The sequence below is a fragment of the Lathamus discolor genome, chromosome 12, assembly GCF_037157495.1.
Source record: "Lathamus discolor isolate bLatDis1 chromosome 12, bLatDis1.hap1, whole genome shotgun sequence".
In the NCBI taxonomy this organism is placed as follows: domain Eukaryota; kingdom Metazoa; phylum Chordata; class Aves; order Psittaciformes; family Psittacidae; genus Lathamus; species Lathamus discolor.
This window is the reverse complement of record NC_088895.1, coordinates 6,988,570-7,014,788: the sequence shown is the minus strand read 5'-3', so window position 1 is coordinate 7,014,788 and position 26,219 is coordinate 6,988,570. Positions and strand designations below refer to the sequence as shown.

At 40.4% G+C, this 26,219-nt stretch overlaps 1 protein-coding gene across 18 annotated transcripts in view; it reads left to right on the top strand.

Moving 5' to 3' along the window:
- ARVCF (ARVCF delta catenin family member) overlaps positions 1-26,219 on the top strand; it is a 283,342-nt gene that overhangs the window by 170,519 nt on the left and 86,604 nt on the right. For 17 of the 18 annotated variants that reach the window (XM_065692205.1, XM_065692208.1, XM_065692213.1 and 14 more), the window contains 2 exons: positions 15,845-16,003; positions 25,293-25,900. In XM_065692205.1, the coding sequence (XP_065548277.1) occupies positions 15,845-16,003; positions 25,293-25,900 (767 nt within the window). Of the gene's footprint in view, positions 1-7,612; positions 7,646-15,844; positions 16,004-25,292; positions 25,901-26,219 lie in introns of those variants that run through there. The other variant, XM_065692209.1, reaches the window with a different exon arrangement.

Sequence of the window (26,219 nt, the reverse complement as noted above, 5' to 3'; positions counted from 1 at the left end):
CATAGATGGGCACACTTTGAATTTGTTAAAAAGAAAAACATGGATTATTGTTTTTGATTGACTGAAGTGTCCTGATGAGCTTCCGTGGCAATCACCACACCTGACAGCTTTCAGAAGCATTGATAAGAGCTGCAGTCTTAGAAGCACAGTGGAGAATATGGGGAACCAATTAATTCAGTAGATATTAATTAAGAAACACTTTTCCTCTGGGGAAAACCTTTTAGCACATCCACTGTTTGGCCCAAGACTGCATGCATGCATGAACAGACAGTGCACATGCTTTCCTGAATTGTCACTTGTTATTTCTCTTGATGAGCTGGGGGCTGCTTCCTCTAGGCTGCTGCTGCCAGGCTTTCAGAAAAGCAGACTGCAGTTAATGCTTAAACTGTCTCTCAGCCACCAGTGTTCTTGCATATAACCGATGTCAACACATGCCGGTTTTCACCATTGGCCTGTGGTCTGCTCAGCTGAGTCCAGGCAGCTCCCGGCAGTCTGTGGTCTTTGCTTTGAGCACACTTCATTGGGGGTGTGTATGTGGAATAACTGGCTCTGAATATAGCTGGTTTATGTATTGAAGCATATACATACACTTGCAGTAAGGGGCTGCTGCATGAATGAGTGGTGTGTTGTCAGTGCTTTCCTCTTAATATGAAACAGCTTCATTTGCATCTGTATGTGGTACTGCACCGACTTGAGCATTATAGGCTGGATAGTTAATAGACAGTGCAGGGCAATTCAGCTGAATTACAAGCCTCCATTCAATTTATCTTTTTTTTTTTTTTTTTTTTTAAAGGCCACTGGTCTGTCATCAAAATCATATAGCTCTAAGAGAGAGAACAGTGAACTACTGCTTGTGTTGTATGGTGGTTGACAGTCAACATCTTAAAATCTGCCTGGTCCTGACAATAAATTAGTTCCCTTCTGAAACTTTTTCAGTTGTAACAAGATAGAAATGGCTTAAAAAAATCTTTGCTACTGACCATTTGAACTTCCTTGACTGCTGAAACTGCAAAATGGTGCTTAATGCTATAAGCAGTGGATTTCACTGGTGGTTTCTTCTGCTGCGGTGTTGCTGCAGGTGTGCAGGTAATGTTCTTGAAGCAGTTCACTCAGTGATTTGTTCTGAAGGGTTGTTGGTGGTTTTTTTTTAGCCGTGTAAAATTCCATTAGACTAATTATGTGGATTTGTATTGATATTTGCTTTGCTTCTTGCTGAGTATAAATATAGAAGCCTATTATTGGAATGCAAATAACCTATGATAGAAAATCACCTTCATAGCAAAATGTGGCAGCGCTTCAGAGTTGTCAGTGTGCTGAGATGTGACCTTATTGGTAGAGGACTGAACCAGAAATGCTTAAGTTAGCTTCCCATTATTTTTGGGTGGTTCTTATTGCATGAAGTACTCTCCATTAAAAAATGATCTTATTTCTTGTGGTATGTGTGCATCTGTGAAAAAAAGGAGAAATTTCATCATGAAAGTCTGCAGAGAATACAGAGGCTTATCTGATCTTGCTTCCTCTTGGAGAAGTCATGGATATAAAATGCATTTATGATGACAAAGCCATTTTATTAATTACGTCTTTTAAACAGCAGTAAAATTTCCAAAATATTTGAGATTTAAATATCCTAATTGAACTTCACAGAAGAAATAGTGAAGTGCCTCTTCAGTGCTGCTTCACCATGTGTATTTATATGGCTTTTGCTGTCAGTTTTTCTTTGGGGATTTTCAATACATCATGATGATGAGGCAGCTTGACCTTCTCTTGCAGATACAGTTAATTGTGAATTTGACTGGTTTTCGCTTTTGTAAATGACTGGCAGAATGAATGGAGGATGGACACAAATAGTGTATGAGGAGGTCTGTTCCCCAGTAGTAGCTTTGTGTTTTGCCTTCTGCAGCAGAGTGTACCTTTGGAGTTGTGCCGCTTTGATACAATCACAGCTGCTCGCAATGGGTTGGAGAAAGTAGAGTTTAAATGTCTTCTAAAGAGCAGCAGTATCTGGGTTAGAGAATGACTTACTTCAGCAGCTTGTCAGAAAGTTTCAGTTTTTTGAAATGGATTAGTTGAGAATAAAGAATCTTGTATTAATATCTCTGGTCATGTATAACTTAGTATAATAGAACAGCTGCAGTGTGTTCTGTTTCCCTTTCTCAAGAAAAACTCTGAAAACACCTATAAAAAGTGAATAGTCAATAAATAAGGAATTATTTTGTTATTTCAGAACATGATTCTGTGCAGTATTCAGTCACTTCTGGGTTGTTCATGTACTTTTCAGTTTTTTATGAAGGACTATCTCTTTCATTAGTAGAATTTGTTTAATGTCTGAAGTGGGGTAGTCCAATATCACCTATCAAAATGTTACCAGTCATTTTCAGACACATATATAGCTTTTTCTGCTTAGTACTTGCAGCCTATATCCTTAGCAGGGAAAATTATTAATCCCTGATGAGTGCAACTGAAATGATACATGAAGTCAGCAGAAATATTTCTACCCAGCGAGCTGGTGGGGTGTGTTTATAAGCCAGCAAACTGCAGTGCTTTGCAAAATGTTACGGATCCAAAAGCACAATGGATTAAGTCCATGAGGTTTACAAAGCTAGGATTAAGAATATCTGTAACGTCTACTGCTGAGGTTATACAGAGCGTATTATCCGATATCTTTTCTGGGCTTCCAAACACATTTTAGATGTATACTAAGAGCCTGTTATAATATGTTTGTTGGCTTTTGTTAAGTGAATGCTACAATTATTCTTAGGTTTCATTTTATTTTCTACATGGAGCTGTGCTCACTTTAAACTGCTTGGCAAAAATATTTCCCTGGGTTTTTGTGTTTGGTTTTGTGGTTTTTTTGTTGTTTTTTTTATGATCAGAGTTGCTGATGATTCCTTTTTCAGAAATTGATTTAATTTCTGCATGTGTGAACTGATAAATGAGGGAAGCTGTAAATACTGGTGTGTTTGGCCACTGTTGACATGGATAATTGAATTAAGTGTAGAATCAGGCTAGTTTTCTGCCTGTGGGGTGCGAAGCATTCACTGGTGTTTGACAGAATTTGTCTTCCACCCAGATAGCTAGATTGGTACATTTGCTCTTCCTGACATGCGAACTCTCATCCCTTGTAAGCAAGATTTATTAATTTGGCTCCATCCTTGTTGTTATTCCTGCACTTCCCCAGTATTTGTGGCTCAGGGCAGTACTCCCCAATCTCTGCAGCGCATGTGTCAGGTGCTGGGAGGCTGGCTGTGGTGTGGCTGGCACATGAGTTCGTGCTGTGGGAGATGGGTCGTGATACATACGGAGTTGTGCTTTCTGGGAAGGTCTCAAAAAAACCCTTCCTGTTCTTTCCTAAATGAGCTGCTCACGTGCTGCTATGGAGCAGTTCAGGAAAAATCAGTTCATCCTGAAGATACATAGAAGTATCACTAGGTCACAAGCAAGACATTGTACTGTTGCTTGTGAGTCTTCACTTGTGTAAAATCAAATGCTGGGCTTGTGTTCAGGTTTCTTATGTTTTAGAATCTCTTCCCTATCCGTAAGTACTAGTACAAGATACAGAGCTAATGAGAGCTTATCCACAAAAACGCAGTCTAGGCAAAGCACATAAAAAGCCAAAGAATGACTTTGTATTGTTTGGAAAGCCTTAAAAAAGAATCTTAATATACTGCCATGTGTGGAGAGAGCTACTATCCATCAAAAGATTTATATGGCGAATTAAAGCAGTGTTAACAGGATGAAATATTTCTCTTGTATTTCCTCTCTCCTTCCCTTTTCCTACCACACTTACTCTTCCCCTTTATGGATTCTGTCTTATTTTTAACTCCCCATCCCCTTTCCTTGCCATGCTTTATTGTTTTGTCTTTCCCCTCCCTGGATAGAGTTCGTGCATTTTATAATGCATTTCTCTTCTGCCCATCTTTTCCTGGTGTGCTCCTGGCTCCCAGCGTTGCTTTTCCAACTTTATGCCAAACTGATTCTCTTCCATGTTTAAGTTTTATCTGATGGTAACTGTTGTACTCTGATTTAACAAGTAGAGCTTTAGGGTGTTACAGATTTCTGTTGTTAAGAATATCATGAATGATGGGTTAGTCCAGATCAGCAAACCTAACTCATGGGCTGAGCAGCATCTTTTTGCAGATATTTTTGTGCTGCGGGGGTCTCTGGGAAGGGATTAAAAGGCACTATTCTCCTCTCAGCAACAGGGTGAACCCAAAAGCTGAAACCTAAAGCAAAGTTAACCCTGCTAGTGTGTGTTTCTGAGGGTGTTTCTGAGGATGTTTCCAGTGCTGTGCTCAGGGTACAAATCTTGCTGCTGTGAAATTTGTACTGATTGAGTCTGTCCAACTGTTCAAAAGAAGGTGGGTGGGATGACTGGCCGTTGATTCTTTGTGAGGAATTGGAAAAAAAATAAAGCAGCTTCATTTGAACTCTGAGAAAGACAGCTGTGTGTGTATAGATGATACAAGGGCTGCTAATGCTTTACAGAGAACTTTGTTCCTCTAATGCACTTAGGGAGCTTCACGGTAAGAAGCAGTTTATTTCTGCCAAAATTTCAGTAGTGGAAGTGGGTCTTATGGAGGCTGTTCCTTTCATATGAAGGAGAGAAGCCTAGGTACCTGGATGCCACATATTCTGCTAGAACAGATGAAAATGGTATATCCTGCACATAACAAAGGAAGTCTAACACAGGAGACTGGTTTGCATGAAAGCAAGGTAGTCACTGTTGTCAGTGTGCATGTAGGGAATTAGGGACTTTGAAGAGTTCTGGCTAGGGTGTAAATAAGCTGGCTAGAGGCTTACTGACACACCATTTCCTATTTTCAGCCTCAGCTTGGCAGGGCTCCTCTGGAAAAATTAAAGACTCCCTTTTCTGGCAGAAAACCACAACAAGGAAAGCGAGTAAAACACAGCTGTCCTATCCCTGGGTTGAAACAGCAATCTTGCAGCTTGTCTTGACAGCTGTAGGGAAGTACAGCATTCAGAGCATGAAGCTAGTTTTCTGACTGATGCTCATTAATACCAAGTCCTTAATTTCACCCTGTATGATCTCTTGTTGTTATCTCTGTGTGTTTAATTGAGAAATAGCTCTCTGAAAAGCCCTCTGAGAACCTGTTTGTAAGTGACTTAGATTGCTGGCTCTAGGCCTGCATCTTGTCTTAATCTTTATCATATTTGAATTCCATTATGATGTGCCAAACAAAAGCACATCAGAAATAATAATAAAAAGATACTATGTAAATAATTGGTTGGTTGACAAGTGCAATTGGGTTTTACAATTCAAATGTTTTAATCCAGAAGTGCTGACTGCATACGCAGTGCCAGTAGGAATGGTCACAGTAAGATGGATATTTCCAGCAAGCACTTAGCCAGAGCTGATGTAAAATGAAAAACAGCCAGACAAATCTGAGAAATTGAGAGCTATTTTACTTTACTAGTGAAGATATTTACCTCTGGGCAAGCAACTTCCACCTTAGCTTAAATGACTTTTCCTTTCTGAGATTCATGCTCATCATGCTGTAATAGCAGTCTTGCTAAATGGCCTGACTGTTGATATTTAGCATTCTTATTATACACTGAATGGACCTAGTGGTTTCCCATAAATTTTCTAGGTGACAGTGCCTGAATAAATGGCTTTACTTGAAGTACTGCTGGCCCAGTTGAGAAGGGGATTTGCCATTGCTCACTGGTGGGAGGAGAGGGGACTCCTTAAGCCAAAACCAGTGCTGAGCAGGGGACTTTCATTAGCCCCTTCCCTGGCTGGCAAAAATCTCTTTATTATATTGAAGTATAATTTGCTGGGGGGAGCCCTTCATGAATTTTAAATTATTTGCTTTTAGACTGAAACATCCTTGGGGTAGTGAAGCAGTCAAGTAGGAGTAGTTGTGTGCATGCACACAAACACATCTGTTTTAAGGTTTCTGATTAAATAGGAACATGTTTCTTTAAAAAAAAAAAAAAACCCAAGCAAAACAACAAACCCAGGTCCAGCCTGTTAACTGGTCAGCAAAATTTTAGCATGTAAGTTTTTCTTACTTGTGCCACTCACAATTGATACTTGATTAAAGTTAAACTAAAATGTGTGTGTGTCATGTCAGCCCTCAGCTTTCTGCCATTGGGACTAGTTAAATCTTCATCTGTGAGGCTGAAGGGGTTTCTCTCAGCTTTCTTTTACACCTTTAGGCACTTGATTTGTAATCAAATCCCCTCTTGACCTTCTCTTAATAGCTTGGACCTTAGGGCTGGATAAGAGACCTTTCTGATCCTTATCCTCGGCTGTTTTGTTGGCTATGCTCTGAGCCCACTGCAGTGTATCCACATCCTTCCACAGCTGTGGTTAGGAGAGCTGAACAGTTGTCCCATGGTAGTGACCATGCAGATTCTAAATAGAGACGATGAAATGTTCTTACTCAGCATTTTCCAACATATTCAAGTGTTGTCTTTTGTTATTTTTTTTCACTTTCTACTGTTTATTGCTAGTTTGATGCTGGCTTAGCAAGCTGTCTGTCAAGTCTGTGTGAGGACTGTCCATGTACAAGTAGGGGTTGTAAGCTCAGTCTCAGGAAATAAACAGTGTGTGAAGTAAACAGACTACTGGAGAAAAAAGCCATTTGTGAAGTCTCGTGAGTAGTTGAAATAATGCGGTAACTGCATGGTGCTTGGGAAGGTTGTCTTTCTGATGGAATCTCTTCCATTTGGAAGATTTACAGCAATTGAAGTAGCCTCTGACTTTGTTGGCTTCTTTGTGCCTTTTGGTGTTCAAATAGTCTTGAAGTCATCCAAAGACCTCCCGCGCAGTTTCTTTCCTGCTGTCACATTTTTGGTCTCTGGGCTTACGTAATACTAAGAGCCGGGCCTCTGTTAAAGGCTGCTCATACATTTCCTGCTACGTGTTGTTAGGTGTGGAGATTGCATGAGAGGGAAGGGGGCAAAATGTAGATGGAAAAGTAGAATGTGATTTAACATGGGTGATCCCTTGGGGAGCCATTTGGACTGAAGCAGTCTTTCTCTTTTGGTGCCAAGCAAACCTGCTTTGGTGCTTCATAGCGAGAGACATTGGCAAGCACATTCCTCATGAGATGGGTGATTAGATTTATTGTCAATCACTTTGTATTCCCTAGAATGAGAAATAATTTATTTAAGAAACAGCTTTCTCGGAATGAAGGCTTAAAAATTCATCAGTGATCCATTTGTTTTGTTTCCCTTCAGATTATAAAAAAAATTTTGTTGTTTCTTTTTGTGTTGTGGTGATGTATTTTGCCACAAAATGCATTTTTGTTGTGTAGTTCAGATCTAAAAGCAAGGTTGTGCGTGGGTGAGGAGATTAGTTAATTTAACACTGATTTGATATGGCTGCTAGGACACCCAAATAGTGTTCTACTCTTGGTCATAGTTCTAAGTATGCAGAGATGGTTTACATCTGCCTTGAAGTTAAAAAGCAATTCTCTAAGGTAGTTATGTAGGCGTGCATGCGTTAGCCTAGAACTGACAGGCTGGGTCTGGCAGGTTTGGGTTTAACACAGTAGTGATGTGTGTAAGTGGCTGGGGGAGAGTGTGGGACACATGGACTGCACAAAGAAACTTGCCAAACTGACAGCTCTTCTTTTTGTTTTAGATGAAGGACCTAGCTTCTGACTCCTATGTGCATGTAAGTTTGGGGGCTTGATATCTAGTAATACATGCATCAGTTTAATTTATGATCCAAACCCTGTGGGGTCAAGAAGACTTGAAAGCTGAATGTCTTTCTTGCAGAAAGGAGTGTACAAATGAGTCATCCTACACCACCCTTAATTGCTAAGCATTGTAGAGGGAGCAGGTAGAGATGAAGGAAAAAGCTTGCTGAAAAATTGTAATCCATGATGTAACCTCAGCCCACTACAAATCTCCCTTATTTAGCCTTGGTTAGTTCATCTGAAAGAATCCAGAGAGGAAACAAGTCAGATCTGTTCTGGGTTTGGTCAAAGATTAGGCATGCAGATTTGCATTGTTTTTGCCTTTGGGAGTTAGTTTTGGCAAATCACAGTCAACTCTCTGTACAAATCTTGGTGAGAAACAGTCATTTCCTGCTCATTTAGTATGGCTTCCTAGTGGGCAAACTTTCCAGATAAATACTAGCCATGCTGTTGACAGCTAAGAGAAACAGGGCTAGTCCTAACGCTCTGTGTGCCAGGAATCCTTTCTCTTCATTTTGATATTGAAAATAATGGCTTAGGTTTCCATTTTACTACTTCATCTTGCTTAACCACTGAGAGAGAAAAACAGCTGGTGACTAAGGGACTGAATGATGAATTGTGATACCCTGGTCCAGTTCTAGGTTTTGTCACAGACTTCTTAGACTGGGGCCCTGAGGCCTGGGTTCATCCGCCAGCTTTTGTGCTTTCTTGAGGTGATGTTATTTCCCTGCAGAATCGGTGGCAAGAGCTGGATGTGTCCAGGGAAGTGATTTAAGTCTGTGCAAAATCTGAACTGTCTCCTGAAGCTCCTATCCTTCTTTTTGACTAAAGAGGAAGAATTAAGTTATTCTACATTTAGATACCTTGCTAAGGTGCCTAAAGGTGCTAAGGTGCTGTGAATTCAAATCTATTATACATCCATTTCCCTACCTGGAAGATGTGTGTCCTTACTCAGATTTAAGTATGTATTATCACATCTGTTGAAGTTGACTGAGGTGTAATGTCCTGGCATCTTTGGTTAACACCCAATCGATCTGAAAAGCAGGGCAGGGCAATACAGAGCCCTGAGAGATGCCTTGTCAAAGTGACAAATTGCCCTTTCTGATTCAAAGGACCAGCTTGCATGGCAGAGCTAAGTAGCTACTGGAGAAAGGGTAGGAGAGCATGGGAAAAATACCTTATTTGTTTAGGCCTTCTCATGTATTTTTTGTTGTTTGTTGGTCTGAGTTGAAGTCCTTTGTTTTCCTTCGTCTGAAACAGCAGCAGGTTGAGAGGAGCAAAGCCTCTGGGATTCTGCCTCTCCCACTTCTCATTCTTATAAACTGTTTACAATCCCCTTCAGTTTTCTAGCTTTGTATGGAAAAGTTCAGTGGGTCAGCTTTCCCTTTAGCTTCATCCATCATTCCAGTCAATTAGAAATAGTTGAGGGCCAATTGCCCGGTCTTCCATTAACTGAGACACTTCAGATTGTTTAAAATAGCATAAAAGCCCTCTTTGTTGACCATTGGGCAAGCACTGTAGATTTCCCTGTTGATGGGCAGTTACCGCGTGGCTGAACAGAACCCCAGTATGTCCTGCAGTACTTGAGAGATGAATATTACTACTACAGGCCTTGTCTGGGTTTTGATTCCTTCTCCTTCACCTCCGCCTCTTGCTCCCCCTGAAAGGTGTGATGCCTTCAGATGGTGAATTACCATGCCTGCTTGCAAAAAAAAGCTGCTCTTTGTGGCTTTTCAAAACTTCTGTAGTTAAGGGTTTTTTTTCAGTTGCTGAAATGTTCCTTTTTAACCTTGGTGCTTTAAAAGCTCTTGGCATCATTTGTTAGTTGCTTGTCGTGTGTGTTTCTAAAGGACAAAGGAAGTGTGTAAGTGTTCAGGAAACAGTTAGTGCATTGTGGTGTGTGGCTGAGTTCATTCTGGTATCCCATGCCAGGACTGCCTGCTTTCATTGAGGGCTAACATTTCCCTTATGTTCTGAACTGACCAGCCTTAGGTTAGAGCTTGTGTGAGCTCCAACAGAGAGCTTGAAGCTTGTCATAGGTTAATGTGTTTGGGTTCACACTAAAGTGAGCTGAATCCATTGTATATATACATATAAATATATATTTATATTTAAAAAAACCATTTTGTTTAACGTGGCGTTTAACCAAGGAAGTAGGCTCACTAAGTGGAAATCAGTTTATCTACAGCAAAGTGTATGTACTTACGTATTCCCATCTTAAAATCATTGTCTATCTTAGAAACTCTGCTTTCAGTGCTGCTTAGGTTTAAGGATGGGCTGGTCTCTGTGGTTTTCATTGTTTTGGAGCCATATTGCATGGTTGTGCCAGTGTTTGATCCCAGCTGTGCAGCAGTGGTTCCTCTGGTTATGAAGAGATTGGTAGGTGTGACACCACCTGTGCTTGGTGCTGAAGACCAGGACCTTGCTGCGCTTTTTGAACTGGAGAAGTGCAGCAGTCTTTGAATGTAAGGCCTCCGTGTTCTTCCAGAAGGTGCCCTGCCTTGCAGTAATACAAGCAAGGCTGCATGTGAGGGCTTGCCTGTTTCTGTATTCCTGAAGCATGATCTAAATACAGGCAATGTCCTGTACAGCTGCCCTTCAGATGATGCAGGCTCAGTGATGTGTGTGTGCAGGCTTAGATTCTAGCTGTTGCGCTAGTGAGGTGCACAGAAAGTTCTCTGGCCAAATTCAGGGCAGAGAGCATAAAAGGGATCTTCAGGCTGTGGTAAAAGAAGGGGGCTTTGGAAAGGCAGAAGGATTTGATAGCAGTCAGATTTGATTTGAGAGCCTTCAGGTGCTGGGGAGCTGGATCTTTTACTGGGGAAATATCTGCTGCAAATACACCAAGTTGAACAAATTTCACTAGTGACTTTGTTCTTCTTTGATGTCCTATTGGGATAAGAATCTGGTGCAGATCTCTATATACTGTTTTGGTGTTTTCTTGGAAGACCTGCCTTTTTTGTTTTCCTTTCTTCTCCACATGCCTACAGCAAGTAACAGCTTGAGGACATGACTGAACTGGAAGTGCAGACCTAAGCTGGAAGGAGACCAGGGGATAGAACATCAGCCCCAAGACTTGACTCTGACAAAACCAATGTTTGCCTGCTTTGCACTTACAGATAATCTCATGCTTTTCAGAGGCTGAAGCTTTAATAAGTAATTTAAACAAAGGGTAGTAGGAGGAGAGAGATTCCACATCAATTCAATTAGCATTGTTGTCCAGTGCTATTAATTATATCCAGACTTGTAGTACGTTTCACAGGAGTTGATACGCTTGAGCTTTGTCTGCACTGGGGTCAGCTGAGGACAAATATGTCTATTGGTATAGAATCCAGCCTTTGTGTTTTGCAAAAACCTTCAAATCTGGTATCTGACAGTAGCCTGGAGTAAGCAGTAGCATTGAATAGCCTGCGTTGCAATCTACTGAACAAAGGGTAACTCTGGGAGAATGGTGATTTGATGTACATGATTTTAGTGTCTTTGAAGAGGGACTGTTTTAGTGGAAGTAATAATCTCCTCTGATTTTATATTGTTTCCAGACTATTTTAAATTATTTCATAGAGAATAAGGAACTTTGTTTACTGTCTTAAAGCAGGATGTCTGATCCTCCTGGGGGAGGTTATTCTTTAATTTAAAAAGATATAAAATAGCTACTTTGATGGAAATATAACTCTAGGAATTGAAATGGTGATGATTATAGAAGCTGTAGTTTGCTAATGCAAAATAAGCCCTAGGAGATGTGCCCTAAATGGTATATCACTCTTGTCTTTTTTAACAAAGCAAGAATTACTGTTACTTTATTATTCTTGCTTATTTTACAAGGTTTGTAGCTGTTTCATCTGCACTTAACTTTTACAGGCTGGGGATAAATTGTTGTTTTGGTTTTTAAATAGCAATTTTTGAGATGCAAGCGCAGATCAACAGGATAGGATTCATTTGGTACTCAAAAAAGCAGGGAGAAAATCCATGACTACTGACACTGTATGCAATACCTGGATTGGCATCTGTTCTCATAATTTGATGGTGTTGTGGAAGGAGCCAAAGGTTATTATTTGAAAGAGACCTCATGGGTAATGCTTATTAATTGGGGGAGGGGGGGCAGTGTGAGTTACCACCTTGAAATGTGTGTGCTTATTGCAAGAGAACTCCTGTTGCCCTTTTGGGAGGGCTGTGGGGCTCTGAGGGCACTAACAGACCTCAGTGGCCCTGGCCAGCTTAACAGGGGCCTTCTGACCAGAGACCTGCGAGCTCTATTTAAGATCAGCCCTGGCCCTAGGCACACATCTGCTGTGCTGGAGTACTGGTCTCCAGCCAAGCTACATTGATCCAGACCCAAGCCTGCAGACTAACTTCCCTGATCCTAACCTGACCTAAGCAAATTTGCTTCCCAGGTTGACCTTGAGACTTCCTCATCACTGTGAGATTGCCTCCTGGTTGGACCTGGCTGCCATCTCAGGTTTGCCCTGATCACCTTGGCTGGGTGCTCTAGAAGTGGGTCCCAGACAGCAATGCCCTTTCCTGGCCATCCAAAGGACCCCCCTCAGCACCACATCTCCCAGGGAGCTGCAGACCCTTGATGCTCTCTGTGACACAGTTTCTCTAGTTTGGCTATTGTGCCCTGAATGTTTCAAGGGAGGGTCCGTGAAGGAGGGGGGGAGCCTACCTGCAGGAACTCAAGGATCCCGACTGTCTCCCATTGAAAAGGAATGGAAAGATGCTCCCTTTAGATTTGGTCTTCCCAGGTGCTCAGATGATGAACAGTGAGTGCAGTGGCATGGCAGATCCCTCTTGTGCTGGCGAACACCCTCTTGTCTGACAGTAGGAGAAGGACCACAGGGTCTTGTGCAGTGTGGTAACAAAAGAGGAATTGTATGGTTGCTTTTACTTTGAAAGCCCCCAGGAAGGCAAACGAATGAGTGTGTGTTCTAAACTGAAATTACCTCTGTCAGGCAGGGAACTGCTGGTAGGGTTATTCATTAGGGTATTGTGTTCCAGCTCTATCTGGCAACTTGTGTTTTGCTTTGAATAATTACGCTTACCTGCCAAATGTTTGGCATCTGAGATGCTGAGATGTATTTAGCAAAAGAGCGTCCTAAATACTGACTTAAAAGCTGAGCACGGAGAAGACGCTTGAAAGGTGCAGTGTGTCCCACTTTCTGTAATTTGTGGTGACCTAAAATCCTTAATGATGGAAACTAAAAACAGATAACAAAACCTTTGCATCTTTTCTACATTACTGTTAGCTCATGACAACTCTTAAGTTAGGGATGTGGAGAAAGTACTGGGTTTGGAGATCAAAGCACCACGTCCTTAAGCTAATTCAGGGAGTAAACTGGGTTATATGCTGTCCTCTGCTCACTGCATTCCTCACTCAGTAGCTCACATAATAAGAAGGAAGACATAAGATGCAGTCTGGTTAGTTGTCGGTGGTGGAATATCTACCTTGAACTTTGCAGGCTTGTATTCTTTCTGATGCTTAGTACAGTCTCTTGCTAACAATAGTTTTCTCTTGTAGGAATGCAGATATGTATCTGCCTGAATCTTCATTTTAGAAGCACCCGGAGGATAAAATCTAGCACAGTGCTCATTTAAAGTCAATATGCTCTAGTTTGCAATTTGCTCATGTTTAAGTGCCCAGCTTCTAAGGTTTCCTTTGCCCACAGGCAGTCTGAATAGAAAGGGAGGCTTTTTTTTTTTTCTTTCATAAAGAAAAAGTTTTGCAAAAGCTTAAAGAGCAAAATATTTCTTTCTACCTTCCATCTCCTCCGGTTTATTATCACAAAGCAGACTTTGCTGCTGAAGAATCTAGAGGGGAATGAAGAGATGTAAATTCATGCAAGATGCAGCTGGAAATGAGGATGATGGATGAGATATGTGTGTATGTACATACATGTGTGGGAGGAGTGAGGTCCCACCTTGAAGCAGTTTTGGCATTCCATGCCTTGGATATGAAAAGGACGTTTACAGGGACAAGGTGTAATGGAAAAATATTCTCTACAAGTAACTGTTTTTTTTGCTGTTGGGGAGGCTGGAGTTGCATGAAGATAAATAGGAGCTCTGAGTCTTTATTGTATTGCAATATTGTGTAAATTCTTCTGTTTAGAGGGAAGCTTAACTGTGGGGTGGTGAGAGGGGAGTTGCAGTTAAAATACTGTATCTTCAAGAAAAATGTGAAAGGACTAATATATTTGTCCCAGGAGCTAGTTTCACTCCTGAAGCTGTGGGCAGAAGACACAATGTGACATATGAATGCTACCATAAAGGATTCAGTGTGTATAGGAAGTTATTTGCCATAATGATTAAGTACTGCACACTGAAGGAGTGATTTTCCTCAGGATTTCAGAAGCCTGATCTTCGTTGATTGATTTCTTAGCCTGAGTTACTTTGTGATTTCAGTAGGAATTGAAGTAATGCCTGTTTATATCACCTCTGGTGGTCCAGCATGTGTTGTCTTTGAAGGTTGTCCATGTTCCATTTTGACTGAGATGATTGCCTGAGGCTTATTGTCATAGTCTTGGTTAATATTAGCCCTTAACCTGAAAATGCAAGTGCCTTCTTTATTGAAGTTTAAGTTCCAGAATGTCAGAGTACAGCTGTAAATAAAGGAAACTAAACAGGGGCATCTCAGCTTGTTTCAAAGGAAATTGTAGATCACTTTTCATTGTGGATCTTAATGAGTACTCTACTCCTGCTCAGCAGCATATGGTCACTGGAAAGGAATCTGTCCTTCGGGGCTTGTAGAAAACATGGCAGAGCAAAAGGGACAATCCAACGTTCAGCATTGGGATGAAATGCAATTTTTCTAAATAAAATGTTACAAAATAAAATGTTTTAGTTCCCTGGTGATGAAGCTGCTTACAGGTAAAGAATATTTAAACCTATTCATAGTTAGATTCAACACCTGCATGGCACCAGTTTCATCCCAATCGTTTTGTTTTGCTATGACGTGAAAAGGTAAACTGAACTTGTCCACTGTGTCTTCTTTACAGAAAGTGTGTTCACTTTGCAATTTAGGGTTCTGTCATTCTTTTTCTTTTTCAGGGGGGGTGGGGGGAAGACATGGCGCTGTGTGTATTTGTGCATATATATATTTGTGTGTACACTTAATAAAGGATGTTCTTAGTGTGCCATTTGACAAGGTGTGCGAATAGAAGCTCTACTTTGGCTTTGAGGTCTGTGTAGCCCCATACCTTCAGGGCTTATAATGACATGAACAGCCTGTCGTTTCATTTTAAGTAGCTGAGGATTCATAATGCTGGGGAAAAGTCTTATTTCTCAGTATGTAAGCTGGTTCTTTATTGGCCACTTGCTGTGAAACTTCTGAAATACATTCATCTACCAAAGGGAGCTTCTCTGATTTCTGTGCTGAGACGCGCAATTGTGTGAAGAAAAGGAATGTTCAGACGTTGGTGCTGGCTAGAAACAGAAGGGTCTCTTTGGGCAGCATCCCTGCAAGAACCAGCCTTTGATCTACTTTCTTTCTTTTTAGTGTTTCTTTATATTGTCTACCTGTTATAAATTTTAAATAAGCATATAGCCGGTGAGATCTTACAGACCTCGTGAAGGGAAGGTGTCAGAAGGCATTTCACATAATTCAGCTATTAATCTCTAGCTATCCATTTTTTTAAATTATTATTGCTCTGGACAGTTTGACAAAGGTGTCAGTTTAATAGTAGGTCTGGACGGTTTATAGCCTTCTGCAGTCTGCAACTGTGAGTGTATTTTATCAAATGGAAAGAAACTTTTAATGGTGCATAAGATTAACCACTCTGAAAGCAAATGGTCCTGTTCACTGCAGAACTGAATGAATGTTTTTACAAACAAAAATTCCACTCTTCCTATGCTGGGCATTGAATGGAAGGCTCAAAGCAGGTTTAAATATAAGGTCTGTTTAAATATAAGCTCTGTTAGTCCATGATAGGTTGCCTATAAATATGATGAAGTCCTGGACAGATGCTTCGCATGATTTCATTTTGATAAACTGAGGCCAGTCATAGCAGCATAGTTTTGCAGCATGCTTTTTTGAGACAGGAAGTACTTCTTTCTCTGACTCTCTACTTGCAAGTTGCTGAGTAAAGTGTGTTTTTCAGTTGAGAAAGCTGAAATAAATAGAATAGTTATGCCTTAATGGTGGAAGTTAAATATTAATTTTTATTTCTTACCTGCTTCTATAGGAACAAAGCCCCAGTAACCAGACGTCAATAGCAATGATGCAAGAGCCTCAAGAAATGGTGGAAGAGACAGTTACTGTGGAGGAAGACCCAGGCACTCCCACTTCACATGTGTCCATTGTCACTTCTGAAGATGGAACTACAAGGAGAACTGAAACCAAGGTGAGAGGTTAATAACCAGTGAGGAAAATGGCAAAATATCATCTGATCACAAAGTGCAAATAGGAGGGAGTAGCCTTAGTGATGACAGCCAAGCTGATGTACTCCTCAGTGATTCTGAATGTTCTGTTTGCCAGCAAAGCCGAGTTCAGGGCTTCTTCAGTTTCACCTCTACATCTAGTTTGCTCCCTATCAGCTGTGCTACCACAGCTGTTGATTGAGCTGTGAACTGAACAGTAGAAAATACCGAAAACACTAGAACCCCTTCCCAGAGTGTTTATTCTTTTAACATTCACTTTATTTTACTGAAGCAGTTCACAGCATTGCCCTGCAAACGCATGTAGTGATACAAGTATTAAATGAGTTGTTAGGGCTTGAAGTAAATTACTTGCATAGCCAAGGAAAATGTGTTTGGAAATATGTCTTCAAATTAGTTACAATGTCTAATAACAGTATGTGATTATGGCTTTTTCCTTTACAAGAAACATCTTATTTAAATAACACTATAGCATTTAAATTCTGCAACAATCTTCTGAATGGCATTTTACTCCTGATGCATGGGAAAAGCTGGGTGTGTTCTCAAATGACCTGTACCTCAGGTTCAGCTGGATTACAAGTGTTACATATTTTCTGAGTTTCCTGATGTCTTTTTCTTCTCTTTTCTAAGATAATTTTGAAGCCTTGTTGAGCAGTTGCTGCATGCTTTTCAGTACCACTGAAACATTAATACACCTTATCAGTTTGGGTCTTCGAAGTTGAGCTGGAACCCATGTTAGGTTTTGGTCATGTGAAAGCTGAAGGGTGATTCCATTTTTAAAAACTTGTAAGCAGCACTGATTAAAAAAAAATAGACTGTCCAGCTGCTTTGTGTGTGAAAAGGCATCGAACAGAAGTCCCTGCAGAAATTGGTGTTTATTTTTGCTGACATTCCAGAATTGTGGTCCTCTAAGGTATTCAGGACATCAGATCCTCAGGTTGGAGTAAATGAGCATTGTTTTCCTGAGGTCAGTGGGCCTGCACACTATACTATAAACTGAGTATCTGGTTTTATATTTGTTGCAATTAGTTACAAGATAAATATTACTGGCCTGTTTTCTCATTGTTGGAAGAAGATCAATCTTCAAGAAAATCAAACAGACGCCACCCCCCACCCCCCCCATTTTGATTAACTCTTCAAAAAGATCTGATGTATATAGTCTGTGACTTAACTTGAAAGAAATGCTGTTTTCTTTCTAGTGGCAGCAACAATAGCTGGTATTTACAGGAAGGAAGTGATAAAATCACGGTGGTGATGAACGCATTTTTATGTGCACTAATAGTAGCTAAAAGTTTTAGGAGACTGGAAGTGCAGCTATTCAAGTGAATAAAATGAGAGCTGCGACTGTAAAAAATAGAGGAGAGGCCAAGCAGTGGTCCCTAGATAACAGCACCGCATGGAATGAAATAGTTTGTCTGAAATAGTTTTGCCACTGATAAAGCTGCATGTTTGTCATAACCTAAAAGGTGTGATTTTCTCCTCTGTGTGGTGTAGCTGCTATTTTTCTGTCTTCCCCAAGAAAAGGAAAGTTGCAGCTCCAAAACAGGAATTGTATCTGCATGTTGTAAAAGAACACTGAAAAAAATGGCAACCCAAGAGCTACTGTTCCATTTCAAAGAGCACAGCTTTCTTCTGTTGTAGTTCATTCCAAGCAGTGGTGTGTGCAGAAAGGGGGAAGGGTGCATAGCTGTCTTACTCTGCATTTGATTCAAATAATGCCACTGACTTCAACTCACATACTGTTTGGAGATGTTTCCTCATATTTTATTGCTTTTTTCAGACTAAATATTGAAAAAATAATTAAAAGAAGAAAAATCCAGTTGTTCAGAAGTGATTCTGAAATGTCAAAACAGGGATTTAGTTGACTTAGCCCTATCTCTGTCAGAAGAGCTGCTGTGAGTTTACTGAGGTGGTAGTTGTCTCTGAATCAGTTTTGTTGTGACTTTTCCTTGCTGTGATAGTATGTCATAGATCTAACAGCTCATAACTGTGAATTTGAGGTCAGATTTTATAATTATTTTTAATTACACTGGTCTTCAGCTTGCTTTTGGTTTTGGTGGAAAATGTGTAAATGAGAAGTATTGTCACTGGGGTTTAGTAGCATCAGTTAAGTGTCTAGGAGTTAATTAGTATTGGCTTACTATGACTTCTAATAGGTATTGTCATAGTGTTTTCATAGGTCATGCTGTTGTATGTGAGAGCCTTACAGAGAAAATTAAGTTTCCTGGTACCTGTGTGCAGTGACAAAATTCTGACCTTTCTGCTCAGATAAGAACAGCAAAAGAAAGCATTTCTCTGGGATGAGAGATGCAAACACATGTCCATTTGGATGCACTGTGCAGTAGTGTAGGATCTTTGTTGAGCCCAGAAATCGCTGTTCTGTGTCCTCCTAAAACAGAAAAGGGAGGGGGAAAGAACAGCCTCCAAGCCCCATGCAAATCTGGCCTTGGTTTTAGTGTGCAGGTACTTCTTATCCCTTTAAAGGAGCACCATTTCCTGTTGTGGAAATCCTCACATCTATCTTCAGTAATACCTAATCTGTTGCTTACTGAGGGTAATGTTTAAACTTGAGATTGTTGTGCTGTGTTCATTCAGTATTATTGGGGATAGCTTTATGCTCAGCCCTTTTATTTGTTGTTCTTTGATCAGTTAAGGTAGTCAGGACAACATACAAATAAAGGCTTTAAAGCTCTGCATTGCTGTGCTTGCTCAAGGCCTTTTTGAGGAAGGGTTTAGAACCTATTTGTGCTACTTCTGTATCTAGAAGACTCTACAGTGCTAGCCTCAATCTCCAGCATATTTGTTTTAAAAATAAATCGGCAGCACAAGATGCTTCCTCTGACAGAGAGACCAGAGATGTTTTCCCAGTGTGTGTTTTCTTTTCTGGATGGCTTGTCACAGAGTGGTTGGGGTTGAAAGGGATCTCTGGAGATCGTCTAGTCCAACCTTCCCAGCTAAAGCAGGTTCACCTGGAGCAGGTTGCACAGGAATGCATCTAGACCCATTTTGAATGTCTCCAGAGGAGGAGACTCCACAACCTCTTGGCAGCCTGCCCTGTGCTCTGTCACCCTCAGAGAAGTCTTTCCTCATAATCAGATGAAACTTCTCTTTCAGTTTGTTCCTGTTGCCCCTTATCCTGTCACTGGGCACCACTGAAAAGAGGGATGCTGCAGTCCACTGACCATCTTCATAGCCTTCCTCTGGACCCTCTCCAGTAGTTCCTTGTCTGTTTTGAAATGGGGAGCTCAAAATTGGATGCAGTACTTAATGCCATTTAGTATGCACTTTTTGATTCTTCAGAAGAAAATTGTCATTTATGCTAAATGCTGTGAATCTTTACCTTGCTGGAGTGTAATGCCTCTAAAATTCTAGCTCTTGAAATGAAGCAGAGCAAAGGCTACAGATGTGAAAGCTCCTGAATGCTGCTGTTTCTTTATTCCCTTTCCCCCATTGTTTGAAAACCATAATTTATAGAGGTTATTCTCCCCAGTAGTATAGTAAGTAAACAACCTTATTCTAGAAGCATTGACAGTTTTTCTATGCTTTTCCTTGCATCTCTGAAGATGCCTTTAGCAGTGAGGCAGGAAGAAAGGCATAATGGAATTTAATATTTGACATATTTTAAATGGAGAACATCTGCCTTTTCAAAATGAGATACCTCTGAGTAATTTTCCCCAAACTGTTATTCTCTTAGTACTGTATTAAGTCCCTACATAATGTTCACTGCACAAAAGATGTAGCAGATAATGCCTCATTTCAACTTTATAAGCTCTCTGAAAGCCAGACCTATCATGCTACAACAGTGAAAGTCACCTTGGGGAGAGACTACCACTTCTTGCCTGTCAGCTGGAACACTGCCATGTGTTAAAGAGAGCCTGTGTGTAAGTGGCTCAAGAGAACTCAGAAAAGCAAATTAGATGTGTGTTTTGCTTGTGTTAGTTTGCTTTTTTTCTTTGTTCAGGCACCTTTTATTTTTATCTTTGAAATGCTAAAAGATTGGGGAGATTCAGGTCACTTTTATTCATTGAAAATGATGGTTTATGGTAACAAACTACAAGATCGATCTGTATACAAAGTTATTTAATTTGTAGTCCATCTATTTGTGCTTTCTAATACTCAGGAAGACCAGCTCTTTCCCAACAGTGATTAACTGCTGCTCCCACTTCCTAGTACCAGTGATGCAAAATTGCTTGTGACCGAAACTCTTCAGTTGTGATGGTGCCAGGTACCCCAAGCTGCAGTTCTTGAAACTTTGCAGAAAATTCAAGTGAATTAGGTCATAGAGTAGGAATGGATCTCAAGCGAAGTCAAAGGCCTTTTCAAATATGAAACCTTAAGCTTAAAATTGAAGGGGAGAAATTTGAGCTGTTGTTTCGAAAACCTATGGGGTGAGTTCTTACACAGCATTTAATAGAAAGGTAATAGCTTCTACCTGCTTGGTCTGATAATTTTTACAGTCCATAGTTCAAAACTGAGCTCTCAGAAATGTCAGACTGCTTTATCCTCGTGCATTCCTTCTCATCTGTTTTCTATTTTATGACATAGTTCCAACAATTATTTTTTTTTCTCTGTCAGCTTTTATAATGTACTTATATTTAAAAAAAAAAGGTGGGGGGGAAGGCAAAACAAAACCAACCTCAATAACAAAATGGAAGGCAAAATTATAGGTACTGGTTAAGATGATTGCATTTGACTGCTATGGCCCACTTCAACTGAAATCTCCGTACTCTGTCCTTCTCTTGTTTGAGCACTATGCACTTTGAGACATCTACTAGAACCATCTGCACATGCATTTGGTAAGTCAAATCATTGGGTATTTTCATGTTTGGTCTCCTGTTCATCAAGACAAGTAAAAAGATGAGGGACAGAAAAATGCAGAAACTGCTTCAGGTGTGTACATCTTTACTTTGTGTTCCATTGACAAAGGTATTTCCAGAAACAGAATTAGTAAAAACCATTATCATGGATCCTGCAGGAGGATCATTTAACAGAATAATTGCTATCTGGGGGAAGAGAACCATGGATAGATCCATAAACCTGAAATGTGCTTAAATTCTGGAGTGGGAGAGCAACAATGGAAGCACTACTCTGCAGTCTTATAGGAGTTTGTTGCAGAGGGCCTGAGTAAGTTGATATGTTGGAACTTCTTTTTTTACTGTGGCTGAGACCTTTACAGGGAGTAAAAAATTGCGAATATATTTTAAGCATACTCGGACAACTTTTTCATAGGAAGTAAACTGAAGCTTTCATGTGGTACTCTGTAGCATTGAAACAATTGAACACCTTTGATTTGTAATTGGGCTAAAAGACCTCTTTAAACAGGTTTTCTTTAAAGATGGAAAGTAAACAGGAAGTCAAATTAGACTTTCTTAAAGTAACTTGTATCTCTAAATTTTTCATTAGAGCATATCTGTAGTGAGGAGTTCATGTTAATAAATCTTTCTCAAGATTGGATGCATGTGGAGGCTCAGGTGTCTCTCAGACAAGACAGTCTGCTGGGACTCCCATTTGGAATAGCTTCCTTCTTTCTGGCTAATGTATCCATATTAAGCAAACCACAAAAATGCCGGGAGGGAAGATTACTGTGTTGTCAGCTGCTCAAGACTGCTCTGTTCTTTTAAGAAATATAAATGAAACATTCCCTTGAGCTGGATTTCCTGAAATAAAGATGCTCGGTTTGTTGATTTGGTGGGAGTTTTTGGGGTTTTTTTTTTGTTTGGTTTTTTTTTTTTCTTTTTTTCATTTTTACTGCTTGGAAACCTAATAAATGGCTCTTCCTCTGTGTGCTGGCTAATTGCTTCCAAAAAGCTTCCCTTTATTGTCCTGCAGGCAACAAAGTCTGTTTATCACATGATAAATCTTCTGTCTCAGTGCCTACCCCTGACAAATGAGGCATGAGTACAAATACACTCTCTCTCTCTCTCTCCTTCTCTCTCTCTCTCTCTCTCAAAATACAAGACTTTGTTTGATTGCCCCACCATAACACCTTTAGTATTACTGAATGCTTTTATGCTATGAGAAATGTGTTCTTTAATGCTTCAGTGAAATGTTCCTTTTTATGTGTCTGACGGGGGTTTTGGATTGCTGTGTTTCTTTCTACTTGTTAATAGGCACAGCATTCAGAAAATAATAAAGGTGAAGCTGTGCTAACATTGCAGACTTGTTCCTGCATGTGCTGGCTGATGCTAAGTGTATCTTTTTGACTAGCCATAGCCATTGAAAACTTGTCTGTGCTAGTCTTGAAGGCAGAAAAATAAGACAAATTGGGGAGAAAATTGCAAATGAATCTGCTGCATTCATCCATTCTGTGTTGTCATATAAAAAAAAAGTAATCTCTGTAAATACTCTATAGAGAGGATGGTGAAAAACTCAGTAAGGGGAACTGGTCATTATCCAGGAATTGATTTTGCAAGTGTTCTGAAAGTCTGCTTTTTTGTGTGTTTGTGTACACATACTGAATACTGGTAGACAAATGTCCTTGCCATAAAATTTGTGTTGTGTTTCCTCATTCTGTTTAACCATAACTATGATTCTAAAAGAAAACCAACAGTCAAAACTGAGCAAGCATCCAGAACTGGCAGTAGGCTGCTGGGTGAAGACATGCAGCAGTGATGCCTCTTCTGCAAAGCCTTTGTCCAAGGATGCTGAAGGTCAAAGCTTGTTCCTTTTTTGTGCTGCTGCTGCAGCCAGACATGGCGTATGTAGCAGTAGGCATTTTGCATTGTCTGATCTTGACAAGTTTATGGAAAATTACCTATGGCAAACCATGTGTGCATGGCAATGTAGGCCTTGAAAAGCAAACCTCAGAATTACATTTAAAATATCTGACTCATGTGGAATAGTGCTGAAAGAAAGGGCTTTGAGCTCATGTGAGTGCTCTTCTTGGCATCTAGAAAGCTGCCTCTTTGTTCCTTCCTGAGCAAAAGTATCAATTTCTGATTCATCAGATTGTTGAAGCACTACCTTACTTCCTGTTATTCCTGTTACTGGTTCCCAAATTCAAGAACACAGAAGCCCAGCGCTTTGCATCCGGTTTTGTTGTTGCTTTGCAAAACTCTCGTATTTCAGGCCTGGGAAATGCTGTTTTTCTTACTCTTACAAGATCACTTATGAACATACTGTTTTGAATAAAACTACTGTTTCATAATTCAGTAGGAGAATACTGAGCTGTGTTGCCTTCTGTATGTCCACCTCACAAAGAGCTACTGTAAGCTATGCCAGCTCTCTCTTTTCTCTAAATGCTGTCTAGTTCTGTAAATGCCATGAGAGTGGTCATACTGATAACTGAGTGGAAACTACAAGTATTGTGTGCAGGTAATAAGCAAAAACAGCTGTTGAATTTTATATCATGAAATGTTTAGTTTCTACTTTCCTTCCTTCTAGTTATAAAAATGTGTGCTTTTAAAACAAGAGAGAAAAGTAGGTTTAGGAGGCATGGAAACTAGCATCTTTCCTGAGGTTTACCTGCTAAGGAAATCCCTTTGGGTTGGAGAGGCAATTTCTTTGGCTCTGGCCCAAATTAGCTATGAAGATTGCGTTGGTACCTGGCTATGCTTTATTCAGCATCATGATGCTGTTTAATTACTCTGGTGGAGAGCCATTTGTGCTGCTTTCAGTCTTGCAGGATTTCATTACTCCATTAGGCTTGAAGTATCATTTTCTCACAGATGCCTGTAGGAAAAGAAATGCTGTTTGGGTGAATTTTTGCTGTTTGGTGTTTCTGTGTGAAAACATCTGGTTGGAGGACATGTCTGGAGCCGCTTCAAGAGACGCACTCTAATTATTTTGTTTTAGCAGCAGCTTGGCTAATCTGGTGCCAATCTAAATGTTTAAATCAGAGGCTATAGGTCAAAATATCTATTTGGACTACACTAAGCAATCCAGGCATACATGTTATAGTTACTGTTTGCCTTGATGTATGCAGTTCAGTCTCTGGCTTACACGAAGAAATGTGTCATTTACCTTTAATACTTTAGGAACCCAAAATGTCTCTCAACAGTGTTGGTTTGTGTTCCTCCCCTCTCTTCGTATAATACTCTCTGGTGGATTGATTCTGTCACTCATCCTTGTGGTGTGTTGTTTTGTTGCTTGGTTGTCTTGTTGGCTGTTTTTTTTGTTGGTGATGGTTTTAGTGGTGTGTGTTTGTTTTACAAAGTCAGCATTTACTAGCATTAGGGTAACTTTTTTGTAGGTTAAAGTAACTTTATTAGGGTTAGGGTAACCAAGGGTAGATTGGCTTCTGCTGGGCTTTGTATTCTGTCCAAAAGAGTGCTGGTCACTCTGGAAAACAGTACAGAAGATGATGGACACCACATACCAACCAAAACAGAAGGTCCTTTGCTAGATTGTAAATAGTGGCTTTTGTCCAGCACTGTTTTACGCAGATTATCAGACCTTTTCCCATGAAACCAGAACATTCTTGAAAGCTCTTGAGGAGTCTTTGTTCTTACCCTTTAGCAAAAAACCCTGAACATAAGGGCCTTCTGGATGCTAAACATTTCCAGTTTTCATCATTTCTGGGAAATAGACTAATTCTGTGTTGAAATCAAATGTGATTTATAGGAAGAAAAGATAAAGATGTAATTGTCTGCAGACTTCTTTAATGTTTTAAACAAGTTTGTCTGGTCCGGTATGTTTAGGGCAGTTGCAGCTGCAAAAGCTCTGTGGCATTAGTGTTTGTTACTGCAAATTTGTTAGTCACCCAAAATTGGAATGACAGCTACCTGTTGGGCTTGTATGGTGATGATTGGATGTAAGCATATGTTAAAAGAGAAAGTAGTTGTGCTGTCTAAGAGCGTGAAGTCCAAAATTTTTCTGTTTGAGATCATGGTTTCCTAAGTATTACTGCCAAATTCGAGCAAGTTACACATCAGTACAAATGATCCAAATCAGGCAGGAACATGTAACTGTATTTCTGTCAAACTAGAGGCAGTGATGTGGTATTCGTGCTGATTGTGAGAAGACAGGCTGTGGCTTCTCAACATTTTTAAATCTGCTCCAGAAAAGATGCCTCCTGAAAACCTTTTGGGCAAATATGAAATGGTGAGATGAATTTGCACTGCTTGCACACACTGTCACATAGCTGCAATGGTTTTGATTTGCAAGAGTCCCAGAGTGCACTCAGCTCTGGCTCTGTGACCTGTCTTTTATGCTTTGTGATTCTCTCTCCCTGTTTTACTGTTCCAGTTCACTGTATGTCTCAGCGTGTTGTGCAGCAAAGAAAAAATTAACCTGTTTGTTTGCTAACCTTCACAGGTTACCAAAATGGTCAAAACAGTCACCACCAGAACAGTGCGTCAGGTGCCACTTGGGCCTGATGGCCTGCCGTCTATGGATGGCTCCTCTCCCATGGGCAGCTACACAGATTCAATAGACAGAAGGTACATGAAGAATGGGGAGCGGTACATTACACCACAAGCATCATCCACGTTAAACAGATCTTACAACAGCTACAACGATTCATACCCTGACAGTCACGAGGGTCAGTATCGCCCTTATATTGGTCATGATGGTTATGGAGATCTATCTGATAACTATGGCAGCTTGTCTCGTGGTGTCAACTACCGTCCTCGCTATGCCTACATGCCAGGAAACAGTTACAGGCCCGATGATGGTAGCTTCACTTTGCCAAGCAGAAGGGATAACTATGGTCCAGTTGCCCAGCCTCAGGTGCCAGTGGGTAGCAACATTGACTTGAACCGCTCCCAGCCAGAACGCTTCCAGCCAGAGCCCTATGGACTGGAAGATGATAACCGCAGCCTTGGAGTCGATGATGAAGGATATGAACTGGACCCTGATTATTCCACTGTGAACCGTAGGACATCTGCAGGTGTGCCAGAGAGAGGAAGACCTCACAAAGGAAGGTAAAATCCATTTATTTTTTATAATGCAGCTCTTTTTTGCTTATTTGAACTCTTAATGGTCTGGTAAGTTCTGGAATTACTTGAAAGAAAAACAGGTAGAACCTGTAGTTTTGTAAGCCCATAAATGACTGTAAAACACACATGAAATTCAAAAGGGAGTGAGAGTAGTGATCAAGAACCTTTTCACTGTGTTTCTGGGCTTATTGGTTTAGGTTAAATTTACAAAGGAAGAGATGATCTTGTAGGAGAGGGCTAAGTTACATTTTTCCTTTCTTCTAAGGAACAGTTGAGACTACATTGTGTTGTCCTGAAGACATCC